The 20,790-nt window shown below is 43.1% G+C and overlaps 2 protein-coding genes and 1 long non-coding RNA gene across 3 annotated transcripts in view; 1 reads left to right on the forward strand and 2 right to left on the reverse strand.

Moving 5' to 3' along the window:
* Window positions 1–20,790, forward strand: part of LOC125088914 (KRAB domain-containing protein 5-like) — a 664,001-nt gene that overhangs the window by 535,162 nt on the left and 108,049 nt on the right. The gene's annotated exons all lie outside the window — the stretch shown is intronic.
* LOC125088924 (uncharacterized) overlaps window positions 1–20,790 on the reverse strand; it is a 64,044-nt gene that overhangs the window by 26,766 nt on the left and 16,488 nt on the right. The window contains exon 2 of the long non-coding RNA XR_007123809.1: window positions 9,277–9,335. This is a non-coding gene — a long non-coding RNA (uncharacterized LOC125088924). The remainder of the gene's footprint in view (window positions 1–9,276; window positions 9,336–20,790) is intronic.
* On the reverse strand, window positions 16,660–18,464 carry LOC125088886 (zinc finger protein 420-like). Its single transcript, XM_047710505.1, has one exon. The coding sequence runs from the start codon at window positions 18,427–18,429 to the stop codon at window positions 16,984–16,986; it is 1,446 nt and encodes a 481-aa protein (XP_047566461.1). The 5' UTR covers window positions 18,430–18,464; the 3' UTR covers window positions 16,660–16,983.

The raw sequence follows: 20,790 nt of genomic DNA on the forward strand, positions 1-20,790 counted from the left end.
TTAAGGGTCTGCCTTCAGCTCAGGTCATGATCTCAAACTCCTGGAATAGAGCCCTAAGTTCAACTCCCCACTCAGTGGGAATCTGCTTTTCCCTCATTCCCTTTCATCACTCTCATGCACTCTCTCAGCTGAGAAAACGTTTAAAAGAAGGATAGAGGAGGAGTCAAGATGGCGGAGAAGTAGCAGGCTGGGACTACTTCGGGTAGCGGGAGATCAGCTAAATAGCTTATCTAAAGATTGCAAACACCTACAAATCCAATGGGAGATTGAAAAGAAAAAGAACAGCAATTCCAGAAACAGAAAATCAACCACTTTCTGCAAGGTAGGACTGGCGGAGAAGTGACTCCAAAGCGACGGGAAGATAGACCTCGGGGGGAGGGGCCGGCTCCCGGCGAGCGGCGGAGCAACGGAGCACAAAATCAGGACTTTTAAAAGTGTGTTCCGCTGAGGGACATCGATCCAGAGGCTTAACTGGGGTGAAGCCCAGGCGGGGTCAGCGCGGCCTCAGGTCCCCCAGGGTCGCAGAAGGATCGGGGGTGTCTGAGTGTCGCAGAGCTTACCGGTATTGGAGCGGGAAGCCGGCTACAGAGACAGAGCCAAGGAGTGACTCTCAGCTCAGGGTTGCCTTGAACCGGTCACAGGCTCGGTCAGCTCGGAGCGCGGCCGGAGGCCAGGGTGGCGGGAGTCACTGGGCGCTGTTCTCTGGGGGTGCACTGAGGAGTGGGGCCCCGGGCTCTCGGCTCCTCCGGGCCGGAGACCAGGAGGCGGCCATCTTCATTCCCGTCCTCCGGACTCTACGGAAAGCGCTCAGGGAACAAAAGCTCCCGAAAGCAAACCCGAGCGGATTACTCAGCGCGGCCCCGGGTAAGGTCGGTGCAACTCCGCCTGCGGCAAAGACGCTTGAGAATCACTACAACAGGCCCCTCCCCCAGAAGATCAACGGGAAACCCAGCCAGGACCAAGTTCACCTACCAAGGAGAGTGGCGGAATTCCAGAGGAGAAGAAGCAAAGCACGGAACTCATGGCTTTCTCCCCATAATTTTTTAGCCTTGCAGTTAATTTAATTTTTTTTTCTTTTTCAATTTTTATTTTCTTTTTCTCTTCTTCTGCTAATTTTTTTAACTTTTACCGTTTTCTTTTTTTAACATTTTTTAAATAGTTTATCTAATATATATATATTTTTCCTCTTTCTATATTTTTTCTTTATCGGCTTTCTTTTTTTTAATAGTTTCTTTTTTTTTTCTTTCTTTCTGAACCCCTTTTTATCCCCTTTCTCCCCCCTCACAATTCGGGATCTCTTCTGATTTGGCTAAAGCATATTTTCCTGGGGTTGTTGCCATCCTTTTAGTATTTTACTTGCTCCTTCATAAACTCTTATCTGGACAAAATGACAAGGCAGAAAAATTCACAACAACAACAACAAAAAAGAACAAGAGGCAGTACCAAAGGCTAGGGACCTAATCAATACAGACATTGGTAATATGTCAGATATAGAGTTCAGAATGACGATTCTCAAGGTTCTAGCCGGGCTTGAAAAAGGCATGGAAGATATTAAAGCAACCCTCTCGGGAGATATAAAAGCCCTTTCTGGAGAAATAAAAGAACTAAAATCTAACCAAGTTGAAATCAAAAAAGCTATTAATGAGGTGCAATCAAAAATGGAGGCTCTCACTGCTAGGATAAATGAGGCAGAAGAAAGAATTAGCGATATAGAAGACCAAATGACAGAGAATAAAGAAGCTGAGCAAAAGAGGGACAAACAGCTACTGGACCACGAGGGGAGAATTCGAGAGATAAGTGACACCATAAGACGAAACAACATTAGAATAATTGGGATTCCAGAAGAAGAGGAAACAGAGAGGGGAGCAGAAGGTATGTTGGAGAGAATTATTGGAGAGAATTTCCCCAATATGGCAAAGGGAACAAGCATCAAAATTCAGGAGGTTCAGAGAACCCCCCTCAAAATCAATAAGAATAGGTCCACACCCCGTCACCTAATAGTAAAATTGACAAGTCTTAGTGACAAAGAAAAGATCCTGAAAGCAGCCCGGGAAAAGAAGTCTGTAACGTACAATGGTAAAAATATTAGATTGGCAGCAGACTTATCCACAGAGACCTGGCAGGCCAGAAAGAGCTGGCATGATATATTCAGAGTACTAAATGAGAAAAACATGTAGCCAAGAATACTATATCCAGCTAGGCTATCATTGAAAATAGACGGAGAGATTAAAAGCTTCCAGGACAAACAAAAACTGAAAGAATTTGCAAATACCAAACCAGCTCTACAGGAAATATTGAAAGGGGTCCTCTAAGCAAAGAGAGACCCTAAAAGTAGTAGATCAGAAAGAAACAGAGACAATATATAATAACAGTCACCTTACAGGCAATACAATGGCACTAAATTCATATCTCTCAATACTTACCCTGAATGTTAATGGGCTAAATGCCCCAATCAAAAGACACAGGGTATCAGAATGGATAAAAAAACAAAAACCATCTATATGTTGCCTACAAGAAACTCATCTTAAACCCGAAGACACCTCCAGGTTTAAAGTGAGGGGGTGGAAAAGAATTTACCATGCTAATGGACATCAGAAGAAAGCAGGAGTGGCAATCCTTATATCAGATCAATTAGATTTTAAGCCAAAGACTATAATAAGAGATGAGGAAGGACACTATATCATACTCAAAGGAACTGTCCAACAAGAAGATCTAACAATTTTAAATATCTATGCCCCTAACGTGGGAGCAGCAGCCAACTATATAAACCAATTAATAACAAAATCAAAGAAACACATCGACAAGAATACAATAATAGTAGGGGATTTTAACACTCCCCTCACTGAAATGGACAGATCATCCAAGCAAAAGATCAACAAGGAAATCAAGGCCTTAAATGACACACTGGACCAGATGGACATCACAGATCTATTCAGAACATTTCATCCCAAAGCAACAGAATACACATTCTTCTCTAGTGCACATGGAACATTCTCCAGAATAGATCACATTCTTGGTCCTAAATCAAGTCTCAACCGGTATCAAAAGATTGGGATCATTCCCTGCATATTTTCAGACCACAATGCTCTAAAGCTAGAACTCAATCACAAGAGGAAATTTGGAAAGAACCCAAATACATGGAGACTAAATAGCATCCTTCTAAAGAATGAATGGGTCAACCAGGAAATTAAAGAAGAATTGAAAAAATTTATGGAAACAAATGATAATGAAAACACAACGGTTCAGAATCTGTGGGACACAACAAAGGCAGTCCTGAGAGGAAAATATATAGCGGTACAAGCCTTTCTCAAGAAACAAGAAAGGTCTCAGGTACACAACCTAAACCTACACCTAAAGGAGCTGGAGGAAGAACAAGAAAGAAACCCTAAACCCAGCAGGAGAAGAGAAATCATAGAGATCAGAGCAGAAATCAATGAAATAGAAACCAAAAAAACAATAGAACAAATCAAGGAAACTAGGAGCTGGTTCTTTGAAAGAATTAATAAGATTGATAAACCCCTGGCCAGACTTATCAAAAAGAAAAGAGAAAGGACCCAAATAAATAAAATCATGAATGAAAGAGGAGAGATCACAACGAACACCAAAGAAATACAGACAATTATAAGAACATACTATGAGCAACTCTACGCCAACAGATTTGACAATCTGGAAGAAATGGATGCATTCCTAGAGACATATAAACTACCACAACTGAACCAGGAAGAAATAGAAAGCCTGAACAGACCCATAACCAGTAAGGAGATTGAAACAGTCATCAAAAATCTCCAAACAAACAAAAGCCCAGGGCCAGACGGCTTCCCGGGGGAATTCTACCAAACATTTAAAGAAGAACTAATTCCTATTCTCCTGAAACTGTTCCAAAAAATAGAAATAGAAGGAAAACTTCCAAACTCATTTTATGAGGCCAGCATCACCTTGATCCCAAAACTAGACAAGGATCCCAACAAAAAAGAGAACTACAGACCAATATCCTTGATGAACACAGATGCAAAAATTCTCGCCAAAATACTAGCCAATAGGATTCAACAGTACATTAAAAGGATTATTCACCACGACCAAGTAGGATTTATTCCAGGGCTGCAAGGTTGGTTCAACATCCGCAAATCAATCAATGTGATACAACACATTAATAAAAGAAAGAACAAGAACCATATGATACTCTCCATAGATGTTGAAAAAGGATTTGACAAAGTACAGCATCCCTTCCTGATCAAAACTCTTCAAAGTGTCGGGATAGACGGCACATACCTCAATATTATCAAAGCCATCTATGAAAAACCCACCGCAAATATCATTCTCAATGGAGAAAAACTGAAAGCTTTTCCGCTAAGGTCAGGAACACGGCAGGGATGTCCGTTATCACCACTGCTATTCAACATAGTACTAGAAGTCCTAGCCTCAGCAATCAGACAACAAAAGAAAATTAAAGGCATCCAAATCGGCAAAGAAGAAGTCAAACTATCACTCTTCGCAGATGATATGATACTCTATGTGGAAAACCCAAAAGACTCCACTCCAAAATTGCTAGAACTTGTACAGGAATTCAGTAAAGTGTCAGGATCTAAAATCAATGCAAAGAAATCAGTTGCATTTCTCTACACCAACAACAAGACAGAAGAAAGAGAAATTAAGGAGTCCATCCCATTTACAATTGCACCCAAAACTATAAGATACCTAGGAATAAACCTAACCAAAGAGACTAAGAATCTATACACAGAAAACTATAAAGTACTCATGAAAGAAATTGAGGAAGACACAAAGAAATGGAAAAATGTTCCATGCTCCTGGATTGGAAGAATAAATATTGTGAAAATGTCTATGCTACCTAAAGCAATCTACCCATTTAATGCAATTCCTATCAAAGTACCATCCATTTTTTTCAAAGAAATGGAACAAATAATCCTAAAATTTATATGGAACCAGAAAAGACCTCGAATAGCCAAAGGAATATTGAAAAAGAAAGCCAAAGTTGGTGGCATCACAATTCTGGACTTCAAGCTCTATTACAAAGCTGTCATCATCAAGACAGCATGGTACTGGCACAAAAACAGACACATAGATCAATGGAACAGAATAGAGAGCCCAGAAATGGACCCTCAAATCTATGGTCAACTCATCTTCGACAAAGCAGGAAAGAATGTCCAATGGAACAAAGACAGCCTCTTCAATAAATGGTGTTGGGAAAATTGGACAGCCACATGCAGAAAAATGAAATTGGATCATTTCCTTACACCACACACGAAAATAGACTCAAAATGGATGAAGGATCTCAATGTGAGAAAGGAATCCATCAAAATCCTCGAGGAGAACACAGGCAGCAACCTCTTCGACGTCAGCCGTAGCAACATCTTCCTAGGAACATCACCAAAGGCAAGGGAAGCAAGGGCAAAAATGAACTTTTGGGATTTTATCAAGATCAAAAGCTTTTGCACAGCAAAGGAAACAGTGAACAAAACCAAAAGACAACTGACAGAATGGGAGAAGATATTTGCAAATGACATATCAGATAAAGGGCTAGTGTCCAAAATCTATAAAGAACTTAGCAAACTCAACACCCAAAGAACAAATAATCCAATCAAGAAATGGGCAGAGGACATGAACAGACATTTCTGCAAAGAAGACATTCAGATGGCCAACAGACACATGAAAAAGTGCTCCATATCACTCGGCATCAGGGAAATACAAATCAAAACCACCATGAGATATCACCTCACACCAGTCAGAATGGCTAAAATTAACAAATCAGGAAATGACAGATGCTGGCGAGGATGCGGAGAAAGGGGAACCCTCCTACACTGTTGGTGGGAATGCAAGCTGGTGCAACCACTCTGGAAAACAGCATGGAGGTTCCTCAAAATGTTGAAAATAGAACTACCCTATGACCCAGCAATTGCACTGCTGGGTATTTACCCTAAAGATACAAACATAGTGATCCGAAGGGGCACATGCACCCGAATGTTTATAGCACAATGTCTACAATAGCCAAACTATGGAAAGAACCTAGATGTCCATCTACAGACGAATGGATAAAGAAGATGTGGTATATATACACAATAGAATACTATGCAGCCATCAAAAGAAATGAAATCTTGCCATTTGCGATGACGTGGATGGAACTAGAGGGTATCATGCTTAGCGAAATAAGTCAATCGGAGAAAGACAACTATCATATGATCTCCCTGATATGAGGGAGAGGAGATGCAACATGGGGGGTCGAGGGGGTAGGAGAAGAGTAAATGAAACAAGATGGGATTGGGAGGGAGACAAACCATAAGTGACTCTTAATCTCACAAAACAAACTGAGGGTTGATGGGGGGAGGGGGTTGGGAGAGGGGGTGGGGTTATGGATATTGGGGAGGGTATGTGCTATGGTGAGTGTTGTGAAGTGTGTAAACCTGGCGATTCGCAGACCTGTACCCCTGGGGATAAAAATATATGTTTATAAAGCTGTAAAAAAAAAAAAAAGAAAGAAAGAAAGAAAGGATGAATACCCAACTTTTGTAGCAACGTGGACGGGACTGGAAGAGATTATGCTGAGTGAAATAAGTCAAGCAGAGAGAGTCAATTATCATATGGTTTCACTTATTTGTGGAGCATAACAAATAGCATGGAGGACAAGGGGAGATGAGAGGAGAAGGGAGTTGAGGGAAATTGGAAGGGGAGGTGAACCATGAGAGACTATGGACTCTGAAAAACGATCTGAGAATTTTGAAGGGGTGGGGGGTGGGAGGTTGGGGGCACCAGGTGGTGGGTATTGTAGAGGGCACGGATTGCATGGAGCACTGGGTGTGGTGCAAAAATAATGAATACTGTTATGCTGAAAAAATTAAAAGATTAAAAAAAAATGTAAAAGAAGGATAGAAGGAAGGGAAAAAGGAAGGAAAGAAAAAGAACGAAACTATAAGCAAGAGAAATGCAGAAGAAAGAAGTTGACACCTGAAATGCGACAGTTCCTGCATATTCCTCAGTATCCTATGTTCCTTACAAATGACAGGAGGGAAAACAGGTACATGTCAGGGGAGGATCTGGCAGAGAGCACCAAACCAATAAAAGAAGTTCCCATCAGCTGAATGGAAACAAATGTTATCAGGGCCTAATGCACATCAAAGGACACATCATCACTGGGTTTCCACTGGACTGAAAACAGGATTTCAGAATACAAATCTGATTTTGGAAATACAGTAGATATACCTAAGCAATTGAATCACTATACGATCTGTAGAGGCTGCTTTTAGGCAAGCAGGCTTGAGCAAAGGAGTGGAGGAAGGGCCCCAGTGACCACTTGGTTGAGTCCAGACAGGCCCAGCAGGAGTTTCAGCAGGAGATCCACCTCAAAACTACCAAGACCCTAAGGAACCCATGGGCTACTGATAACCAGGTACAGTGAGCAGAAAGGACCAAGTCCCACAGGTTCCCGGTTCTCACCTTCCTTCTCCCAAAAAGCAACCCCCACACAATGCCCCTTGCAGACAAGCTCTCCTGTGCCCCCCTGCCTGCTGATCTCTTAGGTCTTCAGGAAACTTCCACCGCCTTTGTCCTGCCTCAGGGGAATTCCGGCAGTGCTGCTGGAAGGGCTTCCACCCAATCATGGACCCATGTCTGGGACCCCAAGTGACTGACAGAGACACTGCACTGAGACAGCACAGCATCCCTGTGCTAGAAATAGCTAGTTTACTCCTTTCTTTTCTTTGAATTTTTAAGATTTATTTTTATTTTCATTTTCTTTAAAGATTATATTTGTAGGGGCACCTGGGTGGCTCAGGGGGTTAAAGCCTCTGCCTTTGGTTCAGGTCATGATCCCAGAGTCCTGGGATCAAACCCTGCATGGGGATATCTTCTCAGCAGGGAGCCCTCTTCCGCCACTCTCTGCTTGCTTCTCTGCCTACTTGTGATCTCCATCTGTCAAATAAATAAATAAAATCTTTATTAAAAAAAAGATTATATTTATAGGGGCACCTGGGTGGCACAGTCAGTGGGCATCAGCCTTCTGCTCAGGCCAAGACAAGGTCCTGGGAATGCCTCCTACATTGGGGCGGTGGGGGAGTGTCTTTGCTTAGTGGGGAGCCTTCTGCCTTTGCCCATAACACACCCTACTTGTGCTCTCACTCCTTTTCTTACAAATAAAGAAAATTTTTTACAAAGATTGTATTTATTTCAAAGATAGCAAGTGAGAGAGCACAAGCAGGCAGAACAGGAGAAGGAGAGGAAGAAGCAAGATCCCTCCCGACCTGGGAGCCTGATGTGGGGTTGGAGCCCAGGGCCCTGAGATCATGACCTAAGGTGGAGGCAGAGGCTTAACCCACTGAGCCACCCAGTGCCACAATAAATAAAATTTTGAAAAAATTATTGTATTTATTTCAGAGATTGAGAGAGAGACCACAAACAGGCAGAAAATCAGAGGGAGAGGAAGAAGCAGGATCCTTGCCCACCTGGAGCCTGATGTGGGGCTGGATCTCAGGTCCCTGGGATCACGACCTGGGCTGAAGGCAGAAAGCAGACTCTTAACCAAGTGAACCACCCTCGATCCCCAAGATTGATTTATATTTTAGAGGAGATGGGGAAGGGCCGGATAAGGAGAGAATTTTTAAGCGAACTCCCCTCTGGGAACAGAGCCAGAAGCGGGGATACCAGTCCAGGACCCTGGGATCCCGACCTGAGCTGCAATCAACAGTCCAACCTTAGTTGACTGAGCCCCCAGGCACCCTCTTCTAGTGGATTTTAAGCAGAATTTCTCTTTCACATGCTAAAGATGAAGACACACACACACCCTTTCTTAAAATGGTAAGTTTCCAAGTTTTTCTGGACTCATACTCATTGAGTTTATGTCTGCATTTCCTTACTCCCCAGCTGCACAGAGCTGATCGAGAATCCAGAGGAGCCTGAATGAGAAATGATTTCCCTCCCTGACATCCCAGGACCAGACCTCATCAGCCACAGGAATTTCAGACTCAACACCTTCCTTTCTGGATCTGCCACCAACAGAATATTGTCACTCCTCGTGGGACTTTAAGTCAAAGTGACAATGACTACTGATGCCCTATCGAAGCCAGGTTGGGGACACAGAACAGAAGGCTCTGGGACATAAAGAAGCATTCCAAAGTACTAACCGTGAATATCACTTCTGACCGGGTCTTAAAAACAGGTGAATGCAGAAGTGAGAAGCACCCGGACTCGAGGCATCCATATCTGCAGCTTCTAAACTCGAGGGTCTGTGGAGAAACAGAGGACATAGCTCCACGGGGACACGAGGCTCACCTAAGAACCAGCCATTTCTGCCTTCGCCTCCACCTCTAGATTTCGTCCTCACGAGGGATCTTGGGGGAAATCACAGTTGCATGAGGAGAAAATGCCCTGAAATCCAGCAACAGAGCTCCTTCTCCTCACCGCTCGCCCACAGGCAGGACTCAGAGATGCAGAAAAGGCCCAACTTCCAGTTCTTTGTGTCCGGAGCAGCTCAGAAACTGTGAGCTCCCGTGAGGACACCCATCCCTGCATTTTCCTCACCTGCTTTGTGGGGAGAGAGGGGTCCCCTGCCACCGCCACTCACATCTTCAATGTCAGCATCGGAACCTCGGGCTGCAGGGACCCGACCCTCCCAGACTCACGGAGCAAAGACCCTGTCACCTCTCCAGGACCAAAGCCACAAATCCACTCTCAGAAAACCACCAAAAGCCCTCGGGCTCCCCCCTGGCCTCACAGAGAATCTCCTGGAGCCCTTAATTAACACAACAGTGTTGTTTTCGCCCAAACCAACTGACAGAATCTGAGGGGGAGGCCTGCAGAGAAGATCCTTCCTGAAACTTCACAGGTGACCCTGCTGGGAAGGAACTGGGGAGGTGACCAGGCCAAGCAGGGGAACCAAGGCTGGGGCTGGGAGCAGAGTTCGAGCCCTGCCTTCTCCACCATGAGAGATTTGGGAGACTGACACCCTCTCCCTCTTTCTGCTACACAAAGGGAAACACCTGACAGACTGAACTTTCCTGTAGAAATGCAAATGTCTCTTTCAAAGTAACAGGGGATTTCAGAGCTTTTCCTTTATCTGCCTTTGATTCAAAATAACCGGCTGAAAATAATGCTCAGGCCAAAGATACATATTTTTGGGTGACAAATAGTCCCCTTCAGTAGGTGTTTCTGTTCATAAGGACCTGCCACACAGTTTTCCACACTGCATGTTTTTTTTTTTTTTTTACCCTCCCTTCAGCGATATGCGAGAATTCTAATTCTCAGCATTCTCAGGAAAATTGGATGTAATCCTTTTTCTTTATTTTAGCCATTCCAGAAAACACTGAGTGGTAAAGTATGTAAAGTGGTAAAGTATGCAGTCTTCTTACAACCTTTGTCTTGCTGACTGAAATGAAAACCACTTGGAAAGCATCAGGTTGAACAAAGAAAAAAGCAACTAATGTTTCAGTGAGACTCCATTTCCAAATAAGTAACCTTTCTCTTCTCCATAGACCTCTTCTCCTCACTTCTCAGCCCTTTGTTTCAGGAACCTGGTTCCACCCCGACAACATGATTAACAGCACTGGTAGCACAGATACAATTCCTCTGGAATTCGGACATAATCCAGTATTTTCCTACAAAGCCCCAGCCCCTTCCTCTGGGTGGGCTGTGGGTTTCACGCCCCAACCTGCTGAGGCCTCCTTGGCTGGCAAAGCAATGAAGCTCCAGCTGCCCTTGATCCCCAGCTCTGTCTGCACATTCTGTTCCGGGTGTGAAGCTTGGAGGTCAGTTCACACAACAGAATGAATGTGAGAGAGGAAGGCTTGTTTTTCCTGCGCTGTTCTCAATGACGTCACACGGTTTCACAAGAAAAAACAAGTTCTTGACGTCACACGGTTTCACAAGAAAAAACAAGTTCTTAAGTATAGGCATGAGAAAGACATGAGGCTCAAAGAGAAGGTGAGACTTCTTTGTCACGGTGACTTAAGGAGGAGTGGGTAGGATTTAGAATTTCCAAGGAGGGGATTGTATTCAGAGGAGAAAGGAAAGACTAAATATTTATGAAATAATGTTTGTCCCTCCAGGTGCACCACTCTTTTTTTGTGTGTGTGATTTATTTTTTCACTTTTCGAAGATTCATTGTTAATGCACCACACCCAGTGCTCCATGCAATACGTGCCCTCCTTAATACCCACCACCAGGCTCAGCCAACTTCCCACCCACCCCCTCCAAAACCTTCAGTTTGTTTCTCAGAAACCAGTCTCTCATGCTTCATCTCCCCTTCTGATGCCCCCCGACTAACTTCTCCTCTGCGTCATGCAATGTCCTCCGTGTTATTCCTTATGCTCCACAAATAAGTGAAATCATATAATTGACTCTTTCTACTTGACTTAGATCACTCAGCATAATCTCCTCCAGTCCTGACCATGTTGATACAAAAGTTGGGTATTCGTCCTTTCTGATGGAGGCATAAATACACCATTGTGTATATGGACCATTGTATATATGGACCATGTATACACCACTGTATACATATATACATATATGTATATATGGACCACATCCTCTTTGTCCATTCATGAGTTGAAGGCCATCTTGGCTCTTTGGTGACTGTAGCAATGGCTGCTATGAACATTGGGGTACAGATGGCACTTCTTTTCTCTATGTCTGTATCTTTGGGGTAAATACCCAGGAGTGCAATTGCAGGGTCATAGGAAAGCTCTATTTTTAATTTCTCAAGAAATCTCCACACTGTTCTCCAATGTGGCTGCAACAAATTGCATTCCCACCAACAGTGTAAGAGGGTTCCCCTTTCTCCACATCCTCTGAAACACTTGATGTTTCCTGTCTTGTTAATTTTGGCCATTCTAACTGGTGTAAGGTGGTACCCCAATGTGGTTTTGATTTGAATCTCCCTGATGGTTAATGATGATGAACATTTTTTCATGTGTCTGTTCTAGGTAGGCAAGTGGTTTTTTTTTTATTTTTACTTTTAAGATTTTGTTTAATTATACGACAGAGAGAGAGAGAGAGATCACAAGTATGCAGAGCAGTAGGCACAAGAGGCAGAGGTGGGGTGTGGGGGGGAAACAGGCTCCCTGCTGAGCAGAGAGCCCCATGCTGGGCTTGATCTCAGGACCCTGGGATCATGACCTGAGTCCAAGGCAGAGGCTTTAACCCACTGAGCCACCTGGGTGCCCCTAGGCAACTCTATCTGATATCAACTGCAGGGGTTCCTGGGAGACTCAGAGGGTTGGGTTTTTGCCTTTGGCTCATGATCTCAGGGTCCTGGGATCGAGCCCCACATCAGTCTCTCTGCTCAACAGGGAGCAAGCTTTCCCTTCTCACTCTGCCTACTAGTGAACTCCCTCTCTCTGTCAAATAAATAAATAAAATCTCTAAGAAATATATTTTATTTGAGAGAATGAGAGAGGCACTTGTGGTGCTGGGTGGTGATGGGCAGAGGAGAGAGAGAAATCAACTCACCACTGAGCAGGGAGCCCAATGCAGGGCTCATGACCTGAGCCTAAGGCAGACACTTAATGACTGAGCCACGTAGACACTCATAGTACTACATTCATGATGGCACTAAAGAAGGGAGGAAGGTTCAGCACAGCAAGGAAGCAGCTTCCCTGAAGGATCTCCCAACCACACTGGATTGGACCTCGACTGGGGTTACCTACCTGGGAAATGAGGGAGCAAGCACAGCACATACCCAGCTGTTCCAGCCTATTCCACTGTCCAGAAGGCTTCTTCATCTCAAACATCTATTCTACCATGTGACATCTTAAAGCTGCCCACATGACTGCATCATTAAACACCCTCCTCCAACCCTTGTCATGGATCTAGGCAGGGATAGTACAGTCATCACTGACATCCAACAGCATTAGTCCTCAGGAAGATGCAGGAGGTCAATCAAATCATCAGGATAAGGCAGAACTTACCCACTCTTGAGAAAACCACATTAGCCATCTCTTCTCTCCATGACATGTATTCATCAATTGACACCAGCAAGAGCTGCCTGTGCCTTTGCAGTGACTAAAGGGAGCCACCTCCAGGTCCCTCCCCACACGGGAAAGAGCTCCTCACACTTCCTTTTAATAGGTCTTGTCCTTCTCTCAAAGGATGGTGCCTTCCTCAAATTTCACTTAGATTCAATTCCCACATCCCCATGCTAAATGTCTTAATACCCATCGGCTTTCCATCTGTCTAATCTCAATTAAGCATCTTCTGAAGACATGCTCTCCACAACACAGGCAAAAGATAACAGTTGTGTTTCCTACGTAGCTAGAAAGAAAAATGAGGGCGAATACAACTGGAGATCTGGAGATAGGTAGGTCATAAAACAAGTAGTAGTTATTTTTTACATCTAGGAAGTCACTTCGGAAACTCAGCACAGTTGTCCTCCTTTATATGCTAATTCCTCCTCTTTAATATTTTTTGTCTCTTCATGGGCTACCACATCACTCCAATTGGGAAATATTTTTCTTCCTTATGGGGTATCTATGACATACATAGTGTGGTCATATGTGCATGTGTACCTCACAGACACATGAAAACCAACCTCAATGCAGGACGTGGGGCACATACTTTCATTTGGGGCCATCGTAGAGTACTATGGAGTCCCAAGTCTATGTCCAGAATATGGCATTCTGACTAAAACAGATTTAGGGAAGCTCTGGGGGATGAGCAGTTTTCTCTATGGAACATGGGAAGGAAGGCATTGGAAGAAAGGAGTAATGGTGGCTCACTAGGACAGAGTACAGACGTCATATGAGACATTCCACTAACTTGTCACCCTATACCGTGCTGACTGGGGAATGCATAGTGAGAAGGGCTCCTGTCGGTACAAGGCCCTGACAACACTACTGGCTACACGAAATCAATACCAAGTAGCAGTATCATGGAGTACATGAGCTAAAACACCAACAATACCTCTATGTCACAAAGCTTGGTAATACACATAATACAAAGTAATATCCTATTCACAAAGAGGAGAAAATCATAGTATAGACTGGGGAAAAAGAATCAAATATCCCTTAAACCTTCAGAGCACTGGGAAAATGGTGTCCTAGGTATATTGTTTTACTCCAGTACCAAACAGGTGATGGATTCGATCAGCTCCGTACAACCTGCAATGAAATAGGTGAACACTAGACGTAGAATAGCACATCATTCATGACATACTCATATCCATATGTTAAAAACCAGTGTTTTATTGAAGCACATGGTTGGCTAAGTGGGTTAAAGCCTCTGCCTTCAGCTGTGGTCATGATCCCAGGGTCTTGGGATCCAGCCCCACATTGAGCTCTCTGCTCCACCTAGAGCCTGCTTCCTCTTCTCTCTCTCTGCCTGCCTCTCTGCCTACTTGTGATCACTTTCTGTTAACAAAATAAATAAATTCTTTTAAGGAAGAAACACCACTGTTTTATTAATGAAAATACATTAATTTCATACATACACTGAGTAAGTAATACATATCAAATCCACTCTATTGTTGACATTCGAAATTCAGAACACACATGTGCAAAAGCATTCAAGTGTTGTCAGAAGGATGTGGGAGTATTTATTTCCAAAAATTTCACGACTGAGGTACATTGCTCAGAAATGTGTCTGTCCAATGATATGGCACTGTAGGGAAGAGTTAGCTACCCTCCAGAAGTCATCTGTCAGGATTTCCTCATTTAACCACATCAAGTCATACTCTTTAACGTTTGCACTTAGGAAGATACATTTGTAGTTTACTGTACAGCTACCTCTTTTTCCTTAAAGAACAATTAGGAAAACCTCCTATTTCTAATATTGAGGAAGTTCTTTAGTGTCAATACATCCAGAAGTGTGTGCTCTGAACACCTATCCCATGGAATCTTACATCAATGTTATAACCATAAGCACCATCTCCACTGAGATGTACTTCATATGTTGTATATCATATGGACCTCTTGCATGGAAAATTAGGTACGCATGAGTCCCACTTAATGGAGCAGGACATCTAATATCTTCAACGAAGCAACAATCAGCCCCGTGTTCTTATAAACCGACAAAGAACAGTGGAATTTTCTGGAGTGATTTCAGAGGAAACACATTAATATTGTTAGTAACAAATCTCAAATAGGGTTAATGCAAAAATTAAAAAATACTGAAATCCTTATATATATGAAAAAGTCCATCCCCTAAATCTGTTCAACAGACTACCATATACATTTTCTAAGTGTTGAAGTCTGATTTCTCCTTATAATCACTATTTTCATGCAGGGTAATGTCTGAGTAGGGTGAATAATGTATTCCATTGGCTTGATTTCTGTAACATTCATTGGCATCTGATGTTCAATTCAATAGTTTTTTAAGCATTGCTAACTTTCAATTGACTTTCCTTAAAGCACTCTCTGGTGCTTTAAATGAAGGCCTCTCCACATTCACGATGTTCCAAGGGTTTGAATCTAGTAAGCATTTTGACATATTGAGTAAGCACTGAATTCCAGTTGGCCACATTCTTTACATTTCACACTTTCACTCCTATATGAAAACAATGATGTTAATTTAAGAAAGTTGGGAGTCCCACTGAGAGGTCAGACCCATTCTTAGCATTTGTACACTTACTCTCCTATTTAAAATCTCTCATATGCAGTGAGGAAGGAGCAGTCCTTAGGCACTCTCTCACATTCATTACATCCGTAATTTTCTCTGCGGGGTGAATTCTGTGATGTGCAGTAAGGGTTGTGTGCCTGCTAGAGGTTTGGCCACATTATTCATCCGGTGTCTTTCCAGTATGAATTCTCTGTTTAGAAGATGTGCATGCTGGACAAAGGCCTTGCCGCACTGGTTATATTTGTGAGGTTATTGTCTAATATGAATTCTCTCGTTGGCATGAATCGGTGAGCACTCTTTAACCAATTTTGCCCACATTCTTTTTTTTCTTTCATTCTTCAAGATTGTATTTATTTATTTGACAGAGAGATGGAGAGAGAGCACAAGTAGAGAGGAGGGTCAGGCAGCGGGAGAGGGAGAAGCACGATGGCCGCTGAGCAGGGAGCCCGATGCAGAGCTCAATCCTGGGACCCAGGGATCATGACCTGAGCCAAAGGGAGCCCTGTAACTGCCTGAGCCACCCAGGTGCCCCTGTTCTTACATTCTATACACTGGTAAGCCTTCTATCTAGTATGAATATTATTATGTTTAGTGAGGACTGAGTGCATGTAAAGGCCTAACAACATTCTCTTTTTTTTTTAAAGGTTTTATTTATTTATTTGAGAGAGAATGAGTGAGAGAGAGCATGAGAGAGAAGGTCAGAGGGAGAAGCAGACTCCCCAAGGACCTGGGAGCCGGATGTGGGACTCGATCCTGGAAGTCCGGGATCATGATCTAAGCTGAAGGCAGTCGCTCAACCAACTGACCCACCCAGGAGCCCCACCTAACAACATTCTTGATGTTGCTAAAGTTTCTCTCCAGGATGAATTCTCTGATGCTCAGTAACACTTGACCTCCAGTTAAAGGCCTTGCCACATTCATGACATTCACTAGTTTCACTCCAGTATGAATTCTGTGATGTTGAGTAAGGGTTGAGCTGTGTATAAAGGCCTTACTACATTCTTGACATTGGTAAGGTTTCTCTTCAGTATGAATTCTGTAATGTTGAGTAAGGCCTGAGCTGTGTCTAAAGGCCTTGCCACAGTCTTGATATTGGTAAGATGTCTTTCTATTACAAATTCTCTGATGCTAAGCCTTAGGCACCAGTTAGAGGCCTTGCCACATTTTTGGAATTTATGGGTTACGCTCTAGTAGGAGTTATGCTATGTCGACTGAGGTGTGAGTTCACCTTAAAGACCTTGCCACATTCCTGACTTGGTAAAGTTTCTCTCCAGTATGAAATCTATGATGTCAAGTAAGGTGTGAAAGGCAGTTAAAGGCCTTGCCACATTTTTGACATTGGTAAGGTTCCTTTCCAGTATGAGTTCTGTAATGTTCAATAAGAGTTGAGCTGTCCCTAAAGGACTTGTGGCATTCTTCACATAGGTAAGATTATTCTCCATAATGAATTCTGTAATGGTGAGTAAGACCTGACCTCCAGCTAAAGGACTTGCCACATTCCTGACATTGGTAAGGTTTCTCTCCAGTATGAATTCTGTGATGTTGTATAAGGTTTGAGCTGTGGATAAAGGCCTTGCCACATTCTTGACATTGGTAAGGTTTCTCTCTAGTATGAGTTCTATGATGTTCAATAAGAGTTGTGCTGTCCTTAAAGGGCTTGCCACATTCTTCACATTGGTAAGATTTTTCTCCACAATGAATTCTCTTATGCTTAGCAAGACCTGACCTCCAGTTAAAGGCCTTGCCACATTCTTGACATTGGTAAGGTTTCTCTGCGTTATGAATATTGTGATGTTGACAAAGATGTGACCTCCACTTGAAGGCCTTGCCACATTCTTGACATTGGTAAGGTTTCTCTGCACTATGAGTTTTCTGATGCCGAGAAAGATTTGACCTCCAGGTAAAGGCCTTGCCACATTCTTGACATTGATAAGGTTTTTCTCCACTATGAATTCTGTGATGTTCAGTAAGGGTTGACCTGTCACTAAAGGCCTTGCCACATTCTTGACATTGGTAAGGTTTTTCTCCAGTATGAATTCGGTGATGCTTAGTAAGTTGTGAAGGGACGGCATAGGCCTTACCACATTGTTGACACTGGTAAGGTTTCTTTCCAGTATGAATTCTATCATGTTCAGAAAGGTGTGAAAGGCAGTTAAAGGCCTTGCCACATTTTTGACATCGGTAAGGTTTCTGTCCAGTATGAGTTCTGTAATGTTCAATAAGAGTTGTGCTGTCCTTAAAGGGCTTGCCACATTCTTCACATTGGTAAGGATTTTCTCCACAATGAATTCTTTTATGCTCAGCAAGACCTGACCTCCAGTTAAAGGCCTTGCCACATTCTTGGCATTGGTAAGTTTTCTCTCCATTATGAATATTGTGATGTTGATAAAGATGTGACCTCCACTTAAAGGCCTCGCCACATTCTTGACATTGGTAAGTTTTCTCTGCAGTATGAATTTTGTGATGCCGAGAAAGATTTGACCTCCAGGTAAAGGCCTTGCCACATTCCTGACATTGGTAAGGTTTCTTTCCAGTATGAATTCTATGATGTTGAGAAAGGTGTGAAAGGCGTTTAAAGGCCTTGCCACATTTTTGACATTGGTAAGGTTTCTCTCCAGTATGAATTCTCTGATGTTGAATAAGTTTTGAACATGATGTAAAGGCTCTGGCACATTCATTACAGTTGTAATTTTTCCTTGCAATATGAATTTGGTGCTGTCTATTAAGACTTGAGTGATCGTTAAAAGCCTTGCCACATTCTTGACATTTGCAGGGTTTCTCTCCAGAATAGATCTCCGAATGTCCATTTATTGATGAACAGTCCTTAAAGCTTTGATTGCCTTCTTCACATTTGTATACTTTTTCTCCAGTATGCATTCGCTGATGTTGAGATAGTGTTGAGGGGCAGTCGAAGGATTTACCACATTCCTTAAAAGTGTAAGTTTCCTTTCCCCAAGGGATTATCTCATTGATGTTTAGGCTTGATGACTGACTAAACACGGTCCCATGTTTATTACATGTCAATGGGCTTTTTCCCTCAGGAATTGTCTGATGATCACCAACACTGGAGGACTGGTTACAAGCTCTCCCACATTCATTATATTTATGAGGACCGTCTCCCAAATGGTGACCATTATGTATACTGAAGTTAGAGCTTGGATGAAAGCCTTCCCCACATTTATCACATTCATAATGGTTCTCTGCAAACCTAGCCCTGACACATCTGTGAACACTGGAGCCTTGGTCCAATGTTTTCTCAGATTCAGTGCATTGAGCAATTCTGTCTCCAGTGAAAAGCCTCTGGTCATACTGTAGGGTAGACACCTCAGTGAAGTCCCTCTCATATGGATCCCACTGAGGACTTTGTTCTTCATTTCTAAATCTCTGATTTAAAGTCAGACCAATCCTATTTTCCAAATGGCTCAAATCATTACTCTCATCATGGACTAGGTTACTTTCCAGATGTTCCAAGTGGTCTGTCCACAAATTGCTATGGTTGACTATCTGATTGGAGCTTGTGCTGACAGAGACCCATTGCTCTGCAGAAAGAGTTGACTTAAAAAGGGAGGTCTTCCATAGCGGTTTATATCTTTCACCATTTGGGGCAGTGAGATTCTCATTAAGGGCAATTGCCTTGGTTTGGGTGTATTGTCCAGGATTTCTTTGATGCCCTTCACTCTCCCCATCATTGTCCCAGTCTGTGCATAAGTGTAAAATCTCAAAAGCACTATCTTTGTATCTGTGCGTTGACCCATTCTGGAAAGAACCTTCTATGCTACACTCTAGCAGGAAACTCTTGGTGTCATGTGAAGATACAGCTGAAAGATATGAAATAAAAGTGAAACCATTGCACTTACTACATTCAGAAGAATATACTGAAGACTTCTAATACAGAAGCATCAAGTCACTCAGACAATGTCAGAAAGATGGCTGACAAGGAGTCATCAGGACCTCATTTCCCCATGAAAACACAACATGGTACACAACATATAGACCATATATCCGAATAGATAATTCTGTGATATGGTCACAGTGTAGCAGAAATCCCTTCCTGTATCTCTAACAATCACAAAAAGGATCATATGAGCTGAAACTTAGCAGAAGAATGGAGGATATGGAAAACAGAAAACTGAACTGAATCAAAGAGAGTACAGTAAAAAAGGGAACATATCAAGCACAGGAAGAGGTGTTTGGCAGAAAAGATAAACAGCACTGACAGCCCATGAACTAAATAAAGAATAACAGAAAAAAGACTGAGTATAATGACAAGTGAAGAAGTGAAAGAGGACAAAGTATAACTGACTGTAGGAATAAAATCATAAGAGGCAAAAATTTTTTAAGGGGGGAATCACAAGATTTCGGGTAGGAGCTACAGAGAGAGGGAATCACATGCAGGCATCAAACTGAATACAGTGTGACTTGAGCCTGTATCCCAGGACCCTGAGATCAAGATCTGAGCAGAAATCAAGAGTCAGTACTTACCCAAGTGAGCCACCAAGCACCCAATTATATTTTAACTCTTATCTCTGTGGTAAAATTCTCACTATTTTTTTCTCACTCCTTGAATATCCTTATGATTGTGACCTTAAATTCTCCATCAAGCTCTTTACTACTGTTTCCACTGGATCTCTGGGCTTGGTCTTATCTGCTGGTTTTCCTTGGGATAAATTCTTTCATCTTGGCATTTCTCTAAGTCTCTACTTTCCTTTGTCCATTAGAAAAGTCAGTGATGTGTCCTGTTGTATCCTTCAGACCAGTGGTCTGCAGGGGCTCTCCTTGCCTGCTATGGGCAGTGTTTGGTCCCTGGCCTGAATGTGGCCAGTTTGAACTAGGTGAGCTCTGCTCCAATTGTGAAAGGAGACCTGACATCAACTCCACCAGAACTGCGGCTGTGCAGAATCCCTGGTCAGGAGATGTGATGTGGGCAGGGGTTGATTTGGCTTAGCCTGAGGCAAGCCTCACTGAGAAGGGCGGTCCCCTCAGATCACAGGGGGTGAGGCCTGGTGTAAGCAAGGCAGACAGCCAGTGTCCTCACTGAGTGGGGCTCAGTCTTTATGCTACAGGACAGGAGAGGGCTCCCATGTTTTGGAAGCCACATGTCACTGAATGTTTCCTCTCAGGAATGTGCTCCTAGACTACTGAATACTCTCCCCACTGTGCACCCCATTTGTTCTCCAGATGACTGTTTCCATGCTGGGTGCCCCCAGGTTGTTTGCCAGCCTTCTGCCGAGGAGCACC

Source organism: Lutra lutra, chromosome 17 (genome assembly GCF_902655055.1).
Source record: "Lutra lutra chromosome 17, mLutLut1.2, whole genome shotgun sequence".
Classification (NCBI taxonomy): Eukaryota; Metazoa; Chordata; class Mammalia; order Carnivora; family Mustelidae; genus Lutra; species Lutra lutra.